Source organism: Scyliorhinus canicula, chromosome 5 (genome assembly GCF_902713615.1).
Source record: "Scyliorhinus canicula chromosome 5, sScyCan1.1, whole genome shotgun sequence".
Classification (NCBI taxonomy): Eukaryota; Metazoa; Chordata; class Chondrichthyes; order Carcharhiniformes; family Scyliorhinidae; genus Scyliorhinus; species Scyliorhinus canicula.
In genome coordinates, this window is record NC_052150.1 from 140,448,003 (window position 1) to 140,463,448 (window position 15,446).

Genomic DNA, 15,446 nt, shown 5'->3' on the forward strand with positions numbered 1-15,446 from the left:
CAACTACCGTCCCCCCCCCCCGCCCCCGCGCTCCCCCCCCCCACCCCACATCCCATCACACCGCCCCCTCCCTGACCACCCTGGTGGGCCTGTGTGGCACTGTCGGTGGGTCCCCATTCAAGGCAGGAGGTAATGACCACTCACTGTGAGGAACGCTCTGCAGCTCCTCAGATTCTGATTAAGTCTGTTTCTTTTCTTTCTGTTGACAATGTGCTCAGACCAATTCTCATGGTGGAGTCTGCATCGGAGGCTTTTGATCTTGGACCACTGAGGGGGTGACGGAGTGGGGTTGTGGGGGGGAATGAGGGGCAGGGGCATTGGCAGGCCTGTTCTGAAAATTAAAGTGACAGAGGCTTCACACGTATCAGGTGTGAAATGTTTTAATTGTGAACATTTTAACGTACAGATTTCCATTCCCCCTAGCAATGGATAGTGACCTCATCAGTGCCCACTAAGTGTTCCTCGCTCTTCCTGATCTTCCGTGGTCTAGTGCTACATCTAGGTGTGTTCTCAGTATGCACATCAGAGGAGGAGACAGCCTGCCACTTTCCACACCCTCTGGATTTTGATACCCTTTGCGCACATCTTCTGGAGGGCCTGACGAAGGAGGGTCCTGGCCAACTTACCAGTGTCACAGGCGTTGCCGTGCCACCCGATTCTTTCCTCTGTCCTGGAGATGCACCTGTGTTGGGAGGGGGGATTTAGAAGAACTGGAGATCGCAGTAGTCTCATTGGTAGAAGGCCAATGCACTCCATCCCATCCTCCTCCCTGAAGGTGCCTGTAGGCCCTGGGTGACTCCATAGAACAGAGGGTGCTGGAGTGAGATTCAAAGGCCTCGGAGCCACCTGCCGCTGCCAGTCCTGGAGGCTCCTCATCGTCTGCACCATGGTGTTGACACCCTCAGCAATGGTCCTCAATTACAGGGCCATGCTCTGGAGTGCCTCGGCAATGTCTACCTATGTCTGGGACATGTCACTCATCAACTGGGACCTGATGTTGTGGCCCTCAGTGATGGTCGTCACAGCCTGAGCCATGCCTTGGACGTCATTACTCAAGATGCGGATGTCACAAAGAAGAATAAAGAAAATTACAGCACAGGAACAGGCCCTTCGGCCCTCCCAGCCTGCACCGATCCAGATCCTTTATCTAAACCTGTTGCCTATTTTCCAAGGTCTACTTCTCTCTGTTCCCCACCCGTTCATATGTCTGTCCAAATGCATCTTAAATGATGCTATCGTACCCGCCTCTACCACCTCCGCTGGCAAAGCATTCCAGGCACCCACCACACTCTACGTAAAAAACTTTCCACGCACATCTCCCTTAAACTTTCCCCCTCTCACCTTGAAATCGTGACCCCTTGTAATTGACACCCCCACTCTTGGAAAAAGCTTGTTGCTATCCATCCTGTCCATACCTCTCATAATTTTGTAGGCCTCAATCAGGTCCCCCCTCAACCTCCATCTTTCCAATGAAAACAATCCTAATCTACTCAACCTTTCTTCATAGCTAGCACCCTCCATACCAGGCAACATCCTGGTGAACCTCCTCTGCACCCTCTCTAAAGCATCCACATCCTTCTGGTAATGTGGCGACCAGAACTGCACGCAGTATTCCAAATGTGGCCTAACCAAAGTCCGATACAACTGCCGACTCTTGTACTCAATACCCCGTCTGATGAAGGCAAGCATGCTGTATGCCTTCTTGACCACTCTATCGACCTGCGTTGCCACCTTCAGGGTACAATGGACCTTAACTCCCAGATCTCTCTGTACATCAATTTTCCCCAGGACTCTTCCATTGACCATATAGTCTGCTCTTGAGTTAGATCTTCCAAAATGCATCACCTCGCATTTGCCTGGTTTGAACTCCATCTGCCATTTCTCAAGCCCAACTCTCCAATCTATCTATATTTTGCTGTATTCTCTGATAGTCCGCCTCATTATCTGCAACTCCACCAATCTTAGTATCATCTGCAAACTTGCTCATCAGACCACTTATACCTTCATCCAGATAATTTATGTATATCACAAACAACAGTGGTCCGAGCACGGATCCCTGTGGAACACCATTAGTCACCTTTCTCCATTTTGAGACACTCCCTTCCACCACTACTCTCTGCCTCTTGTTGACCAGCCAGTTCTTTATCCATCTAGTTAGTACACCCTGAACCCCATACAACTTCACTTTTTCCATCAACCTGCCTTGGGAAACTTTATCAAATGCTTTACCGAAGTCCATGTATATGACATCTACAGCTTTTTCCTCATCAATCAACTTTGTCACTTCCTCAAAGAATTCTATTAGGTTTGTAAGACATGACCTTCCTTGCACAAAACCATGCTGCCTATCACTGATAAGTCTATTTTCTTTCAAATGTGAATAGATCCTATCCCTCAGTATCTTCTCCAACAGTTTGCCTACCACTGACGTCAAGCTCACAGGTCTATAATTCCCTGGATTATCCCTGCTACCCTTCTTAAACAAAGGGACAACATTAGCAATTCTCCAGTCCTCCGGGACCTCACCCGTGCTCAAGATCCTGCAAATATATCTGTTAAGGCCCCAGCTATTTCGTCCCTCGCTTCCCTCAGTAACCTGGGATAGATCCCATCCGGTCCTGGGGACCGGTCCACATTAATGCCTTTTAGAATACCCAAAACTTCCCCCTTCCTTATGCCGCCATGACCTAGAGTATTTAAACATCCATCCCTAGCCTCAACATCCACCATGTCCCTCTCCTTGGTGAATACCGATGCAAAGTACTCATTAAGAAGCTCACTCATTTCCTCTGACTCCACGCATAAATTCCCTCTTTTGTCTTTGTGTGGGCCAATCCTTTCTCTAGTTACCCTCTTACTCCTTATATACGAATAAAAGGCTTTGGGATTTTCCTTAACCCTGTTAGCCAAAGATATTTCATGACCCCTTTTAGCCCTCTTTATTGCGCGTTTGAGATTTGTCCTACTTTCCCGATATTCCTCCAAAGCTTCATCAGTTTTGAGTCGCCTCGATCTTATGTATGCTTCCTTTTTCATTTTAGCTAGTCTCACAATTCCATCCGTCATCCATGGTTCCCTAATCTTGCCATTTCTATCTCTCATTTTCACAGGAACATGTCTGTCCTGCACTCTAATCAACCTTTCCTTAAAAGACTCCCACATTTCAAATGTGGATTTACCCTTAAACAGCTGCTCCCAATCCACATTCCCAAGCTACTGCCGAATTTTGTTATACTTGGCCTTTCCCCAATTTAGCACTCTTCCTTTAGGACCACTCTCGTCTTTGTCTATGAGTATTCTAAAACTTATGGAATTGTGATCGCTATTCCCAAAGTAATCGCCGACTGAAATGTCAACCACCTGGCCGGGATCATTCCCCAATACCAGGTCCAGTATGGCCCCTTCCCGTGTTGGACTATTTACATACTGCTCTAAAAAACTCTCCTGGATGCTCCTTACAAATTCTGCTCCATCTACGCCTCCAATACTACACGAGTCCCATTCAATGTTGGGGAAGTTAAAATCTCCCATCACAACCACCCTATTGCTCCTACATTGTTCTATAATCTGTCTACATATTTGTACCTCTAATTCACGCTCGCTTTTGGGAGGCCTATAGTAAAGTCCCAACAATGTTACTGCACCCTTCCTATTTCTCAGCTCTATCCACATTGCCTCAGTGCTCGAATCCTCCAGGTTTTCCACTGCGGTCACCACACTGGCAGTGTTTGCCTGGGTGCCATGCATTGCCTGCATAATCTCCCGCACCTGACGCTTTGGGACTCATCCAATCGGCCTTGCAGTCGGTGGAACTTCGTTGACATCCCCTACTGTTTTTCATGGTTGTGTCCTATCATCTGCATGAGCTCTGGGCGAATCTTGTCCAGAGACTTGACATCCGGCTGGGAACCAGCTGAGTCCTGAGATCCAGCAGACTCTGACTGCTGTGTCCTTGGATGTTACTGCCGCCACCTGATTTGCATCAGCTGATGTGAGGTGCTCGCCCACTAATATCGCCCACCAAGGTGTGTATCTCTGCACTGGTAGAAGGCGCAGGTTATCGTGGTGACACATCACCAGTGTTCTCCTTGGACATCTCCTCCGAGGTGTTGTCTTGGGTGGCGGGTGAGGGGAGGTTGTTTGGGGGGGGGGCATGACTCCAGATGGCCCGGCCTCATCAGATGAAGAACTCCAAAAGTCTGTCTCTGGCTGAGCACTGTCCTGGTTTACAGCAATCTTCTGACTGCCAGCGCCCTGGGGATTCTCTACCACTGCCAGTTCCTGAGGTGAGTGTGAGGTCCTTCATGACTGTCACCACCATCTGCTCCAATATTCAGATGCCCACTGATGTGCCTGTAGCTATGCTGGTGAATGGTGCAAAGGGAGTAGGTGACATGGGTGCATCAAGGGCCCAGGTGTACTCACCCTGGATCCAGGTTCTGAAAATGCCATCATGGCCGCTGACCAGGCTTGCACCTCCGTCCAGGCCTTCTTCGTTACATGATTTGGCCTCCTCCTGCTGTTCCATGGGAGCAGGATGTAGCGCTGATCACTAACTACTTCCAACAAGATCCTAAAGGCACTCATCTGAAAAATGGGGCTGGGCAGGTTGGCTTCTGTAATTTCCGTCCTGCCTGGCATGGACCCCTGGCAACAATGACATTCTGCAGACAGTAGCGGCACTCTCAATCAAGTGAAGAGTCAAGGAATGCAAGTTCTAAAACAGCTCCCTGAGGCTCTGAGTGCTGACTGCCAGCCTTTAGAGAGCTCTATTTAAAACCCCTGCCCACAACCTTACTGGTCACGGTGCCCACCCTCGTCACACCCTGCTGGCAGTGCTAAGCCTGTCTTGCAGTTACTTGGCCAATCAGCATGAAATTGATGTAAGGAGCTAATCATGGGTAGAAGCAGATTTCACATCAGATTTTATAATACTTTCAAAATAAAAATAAAGAGAGAATGCGATCACTTTATCTTAGAATCACAGAATTGTTACCGCACAGGAGGCAGTGGTGCTGATCTCGTATTATCACTGGTCTAGTAATCCAGAGACCCATGGTCATGCTGGGTTTAAATCCCAAAAGGGCAGCTGGTGGAATCTGAATAAAATAAACTTTAAAAATTCTGGAATTTAAAGTCTCATGATGACCATGAAACCATTATCAGTTGTGGTAAAACCCATCGAGTTCACTAATGTCCTTTCGTGAAGGAATTCTGCCATCCTTACCTAGTCTGGCCTACATGTGACTCCAGATTCACGATAATGTGACTCTGAAATGTCCTCAAGGATGGGCAAAAATTGCTGGCCACATCCCATGAACAATTAAAAAAAGGAGGCCATTTGGCCTATCATGTCTGCACTGGCTCTCCAAAAGAGCAATTCACTTAGGGCATTCTCCTGCCCTTCTCCCTGTAACGCTGCTAAACGTTTCCTTTTCAGATAACAGTCTAATTTCCTTTGAATGCTTTGTTTGAACCTGCCTCCACCACACTTTCAGGCAGTGCATTCCAGACCCTAACCACTCGCTGTGTGAAGAGCTTTTTTCTCATTTTGTTTTTGTTTCTTTGCCATTTCTGTTAGGTCATTCTCAATCCTTTCACAAATTCAAACAGTTTCTCTCAATTTACTCTGACCAGACTCCTCATGATATTGAATATTTCTAGCTGATCTCCTCTTTGTCTCCTTTTCTTCTCTAGTCTATCTTCATAATTGAAGTTCCTCATCCCTGTAACTCATGAATCTGTTCTCAATCTCTCTCTAATGCCTTCACATCCATCCTAAAGTGTGGCACCCAGGACAGGCTGCAATACTCCAGCAGAGGCAAAACTAGTGTTCTATACAAGTCAAACATCATCTCCTTGCTCTTGTACTCTATGCCCCTATTAATAAAGTTTAGGGTACTACATGGTTTGGAAACCATTTTCACAAACTGTCCTGCTACCTTCAATAATTGTGCATATGCACCCTCTGCTTTGGAATTGTACCCTTTCTTGTATATTGTTGTAACTTTCTTGTAACTTCATTGAAGCCTACTCGTGACAATAAGCGATTTTCATTTCATTTTCATATTGTTTCTCTATATTTATCCCATCGAAATGAATTACTTCACATTTCTCTCTTCGGATTATACAATGTTTTAAGTCTTGTAAAGTTGGACCTAGCACATATGGAAAATAAATTTCAAAAACAAAGGGAGGAATTCTCAGACCTCACGTCGGAGAATCGCTGGCAGGCCGCGTGAATCGCGCCACGACGCTGGGCCGGCGTCATCAGCGCCTGCGTGTTCGGTGTTGCACCAGTCGGGGTATGCGGCGACTCTCCAGCATGGGCCAGCGCACCGATTCTCCGGCCCGGGTGAGCCGAGTGGGCGTCAACAAAAAGCCGAGTCCTGCCGGTGCCATTCTAACATGCTCTGGGCCAGTGGGACCTCGTCGTTGAAATGTCCGGGTGCGGCCTGTTGGGGGGGGGGGGGGGGGGGGGGGTGCCTCCGTACTGGCCTGGCCCGCAATCGCGGCCCACCAATCGGCAGGCCGGTGTCTCTGGCCCCCCTGCCTCCTTTCGTCCGCGCCGGCTCCTGTAGCCCTGCACCATTTGGCGTTGGGGCCGCCGTGGAGAAGAAGTCCACTGCGCATGCGCTAGTTGGCGCCAGTCCAAATGCGCATGCGTGAGTTGGCGCCGGACCCTGCAGTGCCGGGTTCATGCTGGGATCGGCAGCTAGAGCGCCAGAGGCCGCTCCAGCATCGTGCTAGCCCCCTGTGGGCTGCAGAATGGGGTCCCAGAACGGGCGCCGATACTGGAGTAAAACACTCCCGATTTTACTCTGGCGTTGGCACTTAGCCGCCCATTGGGAGAATCCCGCCTAAAACATTTAAAGAAACGTAATCTCACCAGAAACTTGGACCATAAGCACAAATAAGGACAGTAAGAAGTCTTACAACACCAGGTTAAAGTCCAACAGGTTTGTTGCAAAGCGCAAAGAGCAAAGAAAAGTACAGCATAGGAACAGGCCCTTTGGCCCTCCAAGCCTGCGTCGACCATTCTGCCCATCTAAACTAAAATCTTCTACACTTCTGGGGTCCGTATCCCTCTATTCCCATCCCATCGAATCACTTGCTTTCACCTGATGAAGGAGCTGCGCTCCAAAAGCTAGTGATTCGAAACAAACCTGTTGGACTTTAACCTGATGTTGTGAGACTTCTTACTGTGTCACCCCAGTCCAACGACGGCATCTCTACATCATGGCTGCCACAATTAAGGAGATTGAGCAGAAGGAGGGAGCATCTGTGATGTTCATGGCATCCATGACATGGACAATTTCAAAATCTCATGGATTCTTGGATATATATGTTTAAACTTTGCGGTTCGAAAATGGAAATAACTAATTTGTGTTGCCCATGGCTACACTCCACGCCATAAGAGAGGGGAAAAGATTTTGGTGAAGCATGTTCCAGCAGATGGTCACTTCCTGGTTCAGAGGGTCAACATTGAAAAGTTTAGGTGTGATTAGGATGAGATGGGAATGGACCGTGGTTCAAGAAGGAGTCAAGAGACAGAAACCATTAGGAATTTGTGCTTTTGCAATTGTTTTCCTGGTGATGTGGGTGAACATAGTGACAGAGGGTAAGATAATAAACACTGAAACATCATGGTGTGAGCAGTTGCTGATGGGGGACAGGAATTAGACTTTTCAACAAAGAACACAATAGGATAGTCCAGGTATTTTGCTGCTGCACTGCCGAATCTTGATTGATATGATGTCTCCCAAGTGACAATGTATGGGGCACAATGGAAGAACTCCCGAAATGGGCAATCTAGCAAATAGAAACTGCGACTCATGTGGAAATTATCAATAAATAAAAAGTAGACTGGTGTCCTTCAGATCAACGTTTAGGAATTGAGATGCCTCATTAAAGTTCAAGAGCTCAGGGGTATTGATTTTATGATCCTCACTTTGCGAAGAAAAATTCTAATAATAATAATCTTTAATTGTGTCACAAGTAAACTTACATTAACACTGCAATGAAGGTACTGTGAAAGTCCTCCAGTCACCACACTACAGTGCCTGTTCGGGTACACTAAGGTCCAATTCACCCAACAAGCACGTCTTTTGGGTCTTGTGCTAGGAAACCGGAGCAACCGGAGGAAACACGTGCAGGCACGGGGAGAACGTGCAGACAAGCAATTGAACCCGGGTTCCTTGTGGCAGTGAAGCAATGGTGCTAACCGTTGTACTACCGTTCCGCCAATGCAGATATGGTAAATTGAGTGATATCATAAAAATAATGGTTTTTGATTCATAGGACGCACAGATAATTTCTGCGCAAGGGAGAAGCTGTTCAGCTGGTACAGATTCCAGTAGAGGTAAGCTAAAACTCACTGCCATTAATCTTTGCATTCAATGCACATTCGTTGAACAGTGCAGGACTATTTTAAAGGAGTAAGGCAAGGGGAGGAGAGAACAAAGTCAATCAAAAACTAAAACGGTTTCCTTTCTAAAATAGAAGGAGAACTTTAAGGTGAGACAAAAAGATATTAAGGATAATCAGCATTTGAGGACTCCAGAATTGGGCATAGCATCTACCTCAAGGTATTGCACATTAGAGCAGTTAAGTAAAAGGTGAGTCAAAATGGACACCTCCACGTTTACAGAAAGGAGCAGCACCTGAGAATATGAAGTGATTGGAGGTATGAGCAAGAAATATCTTCTGGGCATTGGAACGGGCTTGATGGACAGTAATGGTTCTTCTCGTTCTGCATTGTCCTCATTCATAACTTTACTGTTCATTGTCATTCTACACGTAAGACTTTAGACTGATATGCAGTTTTCTCAACTTCTGCAATATGGAGTAACTTTGGTATATATGGCTATTTCATTATTTGCAGACAAAATAAAACATAGGGTCTTAATTTATTGAGAATAAAAATGTGCTGGATTAAAAGGTATGCATCAATAAACCCCAATATATTCAATTCTGCATTTCCTTTACGGTTTTGCAAGAGGAATTTACTAACTTGAATTTTGCCTTGAACCCCCGTGCTATCCATTCTGCTGGCAACATTCACAGTGTTTCCCCAGATGTCATACTGTGGACGTCTTGCTCCAATCACACCTGCCACTACAGGTCCAACGTTTATACCTTTGTAAAGAAAAGAGGAATGCTGTGTTGAAGATATGAATGTTCATCTGCAATTTTACAAGCTGTAAGAAAATAATTGATATCAATGGAAGGTGGCAAATTAGAAAAGATTATTGAAATCGGGTGCTGGGGGGGGGGGGGGGGGACGGTTTGGGAGGGGATCAGGTCACCTTCAGGCATGTGCACTGTGGGGCGGTGACCCATTATTCCATTGGTGTAGGAGAGAATGCCCCTACTTGTCAGTGGGGGGCGGGGGGGCGCAGGATTTGCATTGAGTTAGGGAGGGGCCCTTTCCGATGGACTTTGGGAGGCACCTCAGTTATGCACTGATCCCCCCTTGACCTACTTCGGGTTCCACCACAGCAGGGCCATACTCGGAGGATTGGAGCATCGCAATGGGTTTGGCGCCCATTCTCCGCCAGATCGGGGATCCCAATCATGGCTTTGGATATTGGAGAATCCACCGTATAAATGGGAAGCCAGTGGAACCTTTCTCTTCTATAACTCAAGGGGAGCTGATAAGCTTACTTGGGAGGAGATAGATAAGCCACAACCTTTTCTTTTGCATCTGTTGCATTATCAGGAGAGGCTAGATGGACATCTATAGTTTATATTTTTCAATGCAATTTAATAATGTGCATTGCTGAAATAAGATGCATGTTGTTGAAGCTTTTCATCTTACACTCATTGGGCAGATGTAAGAATGGCACATTTTAAAGATAAGAACAATTTATGCTGCATGACGAACCAATGCTGATTGGTTGGCAAGTGAACTCTGATCGTGGCATTGCATTGTTCCCTTTGAAATTTTGTCTTCTTGTATCTATCTTGGTGAATATAAGATGAAAAGCTTTAACAGTATGTCTCTTTTCTCAACAAAACTCAAGTTCTGTATGACAATCAGCTTCTTCATAATGTTTAATTACAAACTTCACAACAGATGTATTTTCAAACTCTTGTTGAATGATTAGTACATAATAAGTAAAATCAATCATTTATACATACATGTTTATATTTTATTTTAACATTATGTAGTACATAGAATTATTCATTATATTACATAGTATCACTAAACTACAACGTGAGATCATCACAATTAGTTCCAAAACAACTGCTTACCAACTCTTAAGACAAAGTCATTGTACGATTGATAGTTGATTTCATCTAGAACGTCAAACATTTCTATTGCAAAATCTGCCAATGTGCTCAGGTGGGAATAAATTGAACGTTTTGCCTATTGTTTGAAAAAAGATGAAGAATTGTTCTCAAAATGGTCAACGTGTTAATCTATATGTTAAAATGACAAGTTGACAGCTCCAGACATAAAACTATACATTAAAAAATGACATTTACATCAATTGTGACCTTGCACATGATAGAAACCCTAAATTTCCTAATGATGTTAATTTTCTTAGTTTGTTAAATGAGATTGGTTAAAAGGGGTTGAGCATGCAACACAGACTGTACTGTTGGGTTCTTTGATCACAAGTCAGGCAGATTTGTTGCTTTAATTGACAGATGGTTTTGTCGATTTAAATAAAAAGCTTTCACCAAAATCTGGCGCCTCCCACGATTAAGTTTATGATCCAGGAAACTATTTAAATTTTGTGTTTTTATTTTTGCAACTCAGCAGCCAAAATAATACATTCTCTTTTTACTATCTGAGATCAGGCTCCAACATTTAATAAAAGAATAATGTTTAACATCAGAAAGCTGCATGGTATATTGGGGCCAATATTGCCTTCAGAGTAGCATGCGTCTTTACTGGGTGCAAAATAGAGCAAAGAAAGGCACTGGGCTGGATTTTCACTGAGTTGGAATGAGTTGGGCGCCCTTCAAAAATGGTGACCAGGACCCAATTCCAGGACCCTGTACTCCCAACCTGGCCGGCTCCATTGCGTGGATAGTTATGTCCTAGTCCTCCAAGTTTGGTTGCATTTACAATGAGTCACAATTCACAGAACCTCAGAGGTGTTGTGAATCAGTCTGTATGAGGAAACCTTTTAAAAGGTCAGTTCAAAATGTCCTCCTTAGGCCCCCCCCATGCTAAGTGTATACCTCCCCAAGCAGCTCCTTATGGCCCCTGTGACAAGCTGTGCCATCCCAAACAACCTCTATGTCTCCTCATGCCCCAATGCTGAAGTGTTCGTTCCCAAACCACCTCTATAACATTCATGCCCCCTGTGCAAAGCTGCGTCCCCAAACAATCTCTATGGCTCTCATGCTACCCATGCCAAGGCAGATAATTCCTATGGCCCCTCATGTAACTCATTGGAAAGTATGGCAGCCCAAACAGCCCTGATGATTCCTTGCGCATACTGTACCAAGCTGTAGCTACTTCAATTGCCATTGACCCACTGTGCACCAAATAGAACCAATGAACCTTTTTGTGGCAATAAGATGTGTAAAATAGGCTGTCATTTATTCATTCATACTTTTCCACTATGTCAAAAATTTCTTTTTACTACAGCCCAATAAAAGTGTCAATCATCCAGCTACTTTAAAGTATCAGTAGCTGAAACTGAATAGACTTAAAACCGCTGTGTCTTTTGTAAATATGCATTGTGAAATTGACAGCACAGGTCAGAGGGCCAGAACTGTCCAGCAAGCAATGCTTTTGCTGAGCTCAGTTGCTTCAATAGACCAATGGATTTCTGAAATCTTAGCCAAGCCTCATTATGCATTCTTGGCTGAGATCACAGACGTGTATCGAAGTACTAAAATTCCATAGGTATTGTTTGTGGGACATACCTTGGCAAGGGTGGCATGAGAGGCCATAGGGGGTGAGTAGGTAATGATGTCATGTTCATGAGGCATGGGAATGTTTGGGTGGTGAAGGAAATGTGAGGGGTGAGAATTTGAGGGCCTTTCTGCTTTTACTCCTACTGGAAGAAAGACCCATAGCACTGAGACAGGTGTCCTCCTTCAGACCCAGCAGCCCCTATAGCTTCCTCTGACCTTTTTCCCCTTCGGGTTAGCTGGCCTGACTCAAGCCTGTACCCGAGCCCCCATAATGAAAATCCCACCCTGGTGGGCACTTTCACCCGAGGTGGACCAAGCTGGGAATTGTTCCAACTCCTGAAATCAGCCTCAGGCCATTATATCAGATCTCTGTCTCCTTTCTACCTTGCACTTTTTTGTGCATCTCCCCGATGTGTCGAGGCACTTCTGGCTGAAACTGAAGAGAACAAATATAATTCAAGTGAATGAGAATGGTGGTGACGTGTTTCCTGCCTAATCTTTCTGGCTCTCATCTTGGTCTTAAATGTTGAACTGAACCCTCTCATGTTGAAGCATCATTGAAGAGACAGCCAATAACCTTTCCCTGAACTCCAAAAAGATAGATACATACTTCACAGGCCCAGAAAGTAAGATTGTTCGAACTCAATGTCCTCTGGCTGGTTTTTTTGGAGAGCAGTTTCATTTTTAAACCGTTATTACTGCAGCAATACACTTTCACTCCCTGCTCTTGGGAAGCAAAACCTATCCAAAAGATGTTCCACTGATAGGAAACATTTAACCTATGGCAGTTTCCTGAGCTCAAAAATATTGGGGTGGGGGTTAAGATTCCTTCAGGCAGAGTGCACTTTAAGTGTCCTTTACTAAACTTGTGAACTCATAAACAAGATTACATCAGCCCCACTGCATGATTTAAGCTAGAAAAACTAATATTAGAGAATCCTTCCCAGTGTTGGGGTGCTACCTGTGGAACACAAGAAGGCAAAATTGGGAGGGCACCACATAATCAGTGCAGGAGACCATTCAACCTATCGTCTCTGCACTGGTTCTTCGAATAAATAATTACTTAGTCCCGTTCTCCATCCTCCTCTCTGTAACCCTGCACGTTCTTCCTTTTCTGATGGGGGAGGGGGTTCTTATTGTTTAATTTTTATTCTGTGTTATTGTATGTTTTGTATATAAATTGCTAAAAATTATAATAAAAATATTTTCAAAAATAAATAAGGTTTGAACAGATTCAAAGGCATGTTTTCCAATTATGCCAAAAGTTCACTTAATAGAATTGCTGTTGTAACTTTGCAAGGCATAATGGTAAAAATTTTGTGTCTCAAAACTGGAAAGCTCAGGACCCAGGACATGCTGGATTTTGGATCAGGCAGTTTAGCCAGCCGGGTCATGTGAGGTTAAGGGTCGCTCATATTAAAATATACCTTTAAGAAATATCAGCATGACATCACTAGAGCAGAAACGTGTCATGCGATCCATTAGTTTCACTGTTACTTTAAGCAGAACACACACTCAGCTCTGATAACCTCAAGCATTTTACCAAAGTATAACTGTTCCCATGTGCCTAGTGTTATGCGATTGGTGCCTTGTGTTGTACAGCACATAAGCACAAGGTTATTAGAATAACATGACCTGGTGATCATTTGTAGTTAAACAGCCTGGCAGCAAGCCTGAAAGCAAGATGTATGTTCCCCAACCGGAAACCATGGCTCAATCGCTAGATTGACTCCCTACTGAAGGACAGGTCTGAGGCGTTCAAGTCAGGCAACCCTGACCTATTCAAAAAATCCAGGTACGACCTCCGCAAAACCAACCGAGATGCCAAGACAGAATATCAGACCAAGCTAGAGTCACAGACTAGCGTTAGACTCTTGGTGGTTGTGGCAAGTCGTAAACAACATAATGGGCTACAAAGCGAAGCCGAACAGTATCTCCAGCAGCAGAGCACGCCTTCCCGATGAACTCAATGCATTCTATGCTCAGTTCAAGCAGGACACCAATGATTCGCTGTTGAGTGCCCCAGCAGCCCATAACACACCCATACCCACCATCACAGCTTCCAAAGTCAGCTCGGCCTTCCTGAAAGTGAACCCTCGGAAGGTGACAGGTTTAGATGGGATCCCTGGTCGTTCATTCACAGCCTGCGTGGACCAGCTGGTAGATATGTTTGCGGACATCTCTAACCTGTCCCTACTCCGCTCCGAGGTGCCTACCTGCTTCAAGATGACCACCATCATATCGGTGCCAAAGAAGAACCAGGCAATGTGCCTCAATGACTACCATCCAGTGGCCCTGACTTCAGTCATAATGAAGTGCTTCTAGAGGTTAGTCATGAAGTGCATCACCTACATACTCTCAGAACGCCTTGATCTACCGCAACCGGTCCACAGCAGACACCATCTCCCTGGCCCTACACTTATCCCTAGAGCATCTCGACAACAAGGATTCCTACATCAGACTCCTATTTATTGACCACAGCCTCGCTTTCATCACCATAATCTCAGCCAACCTCATGTCAAAGCTCCAAATCCAAGGACTTGGCTCTTCACTCTGCAACAGGATCCTCGATTTTCTGACCCACAGACCACAATCAGTAAGAATAAAGAACAACACCTTCTCCACAATAGTCCTCAATACCGGGGCCCCGCAAGGCTGTGTACTTAACCCCCTATTATACTCACTGTACACACACGACTGTGTGGCAAAATTTGGTTCCAATTGCATCTACAACTTTGCTGACGATACGACCATAGTGGGCCGGATCTCGCATAACAACGAGGGAGATAGAGAACCTAGTGGAGTGGTGCAGCGACAATCTATCCCTCAATTCCAGCAAAACTAAAGAGCTGGTCATTAACTTCAGGAAGCAAAGTACTGTACACACTCCTGTCAGCATCAACGGGGCCGAGGTGGAGATGGTGAGCAGTTTCAAATTTCTAGGGATATACATCTCCAAAAATCTGTCCTGGTCCACCCACATCGACGCTACCACCAAGAAAGCACAACAGCGCCTGTTCTTCCTCAGGAAACTAAGGAAATTCGGTATGTCCACATTAAAACTTACCAACTTTTATAGATGCACCATAGAAAGCATCCTATCTGGCTGCATCACAACCTGGTATGGCAACTGCTCGGCCCAAGACCGCAAGAAACTTCAGAGAGTTGTGAGCACAGCCCAGTCTGTCACACGAACCTGCCTCCCATCCATTTACTCCATCTACACCTCCCACTGGCTGGGAAAAGCAGGCAGCATAATCAAAGACCCCTCCCACCCGGCTTACTCACTCTTCCAACTTCTTCCATAGGCCAGGAGATACAAAAGAGTAAGAACACGCACGAACAGCTTCTTCCCCGCTGTTACCAGACGCCTAAATGACCCTCTTATGGACTGACCTTATTAACACTACTACCCTGTATGCTTCACTCGATGCCAGTGTTAATGTAGTTATTGTGTACCTTGTGTTGCCCTATTATGTATTGTCTTTTCTTTTCATGTACTTAATGATCTGTTGAACTGCTCGCAGAAAAATACTTTTCACTGTACCTCGGTACACATGGCAATC

The 15,446-nt window shown here is 45.4% G+C and overlaps 1 protein-coding gene across 1 annotated transcript in view; it reads right to left on the minus strand.

Annotated features, from left to right (window-relative positions):
* Positions 1-15,446, minus strand: part of LOC119966299 (adenylate cyclase type 1-like) — a 419,500-nt gene that overhangs the window by 15,422 nt on the left and 388,632 nt on the right. The window contains 2 exon segments of the mRNA XM_038797774.1: positions 9,014-9,138; positions 10,258-10,372. Of these exon segments, the coding sequence (XP_038653702.1) occupies positions 9,014-9,138; positions 10,258-10,372 (240 nt within the window).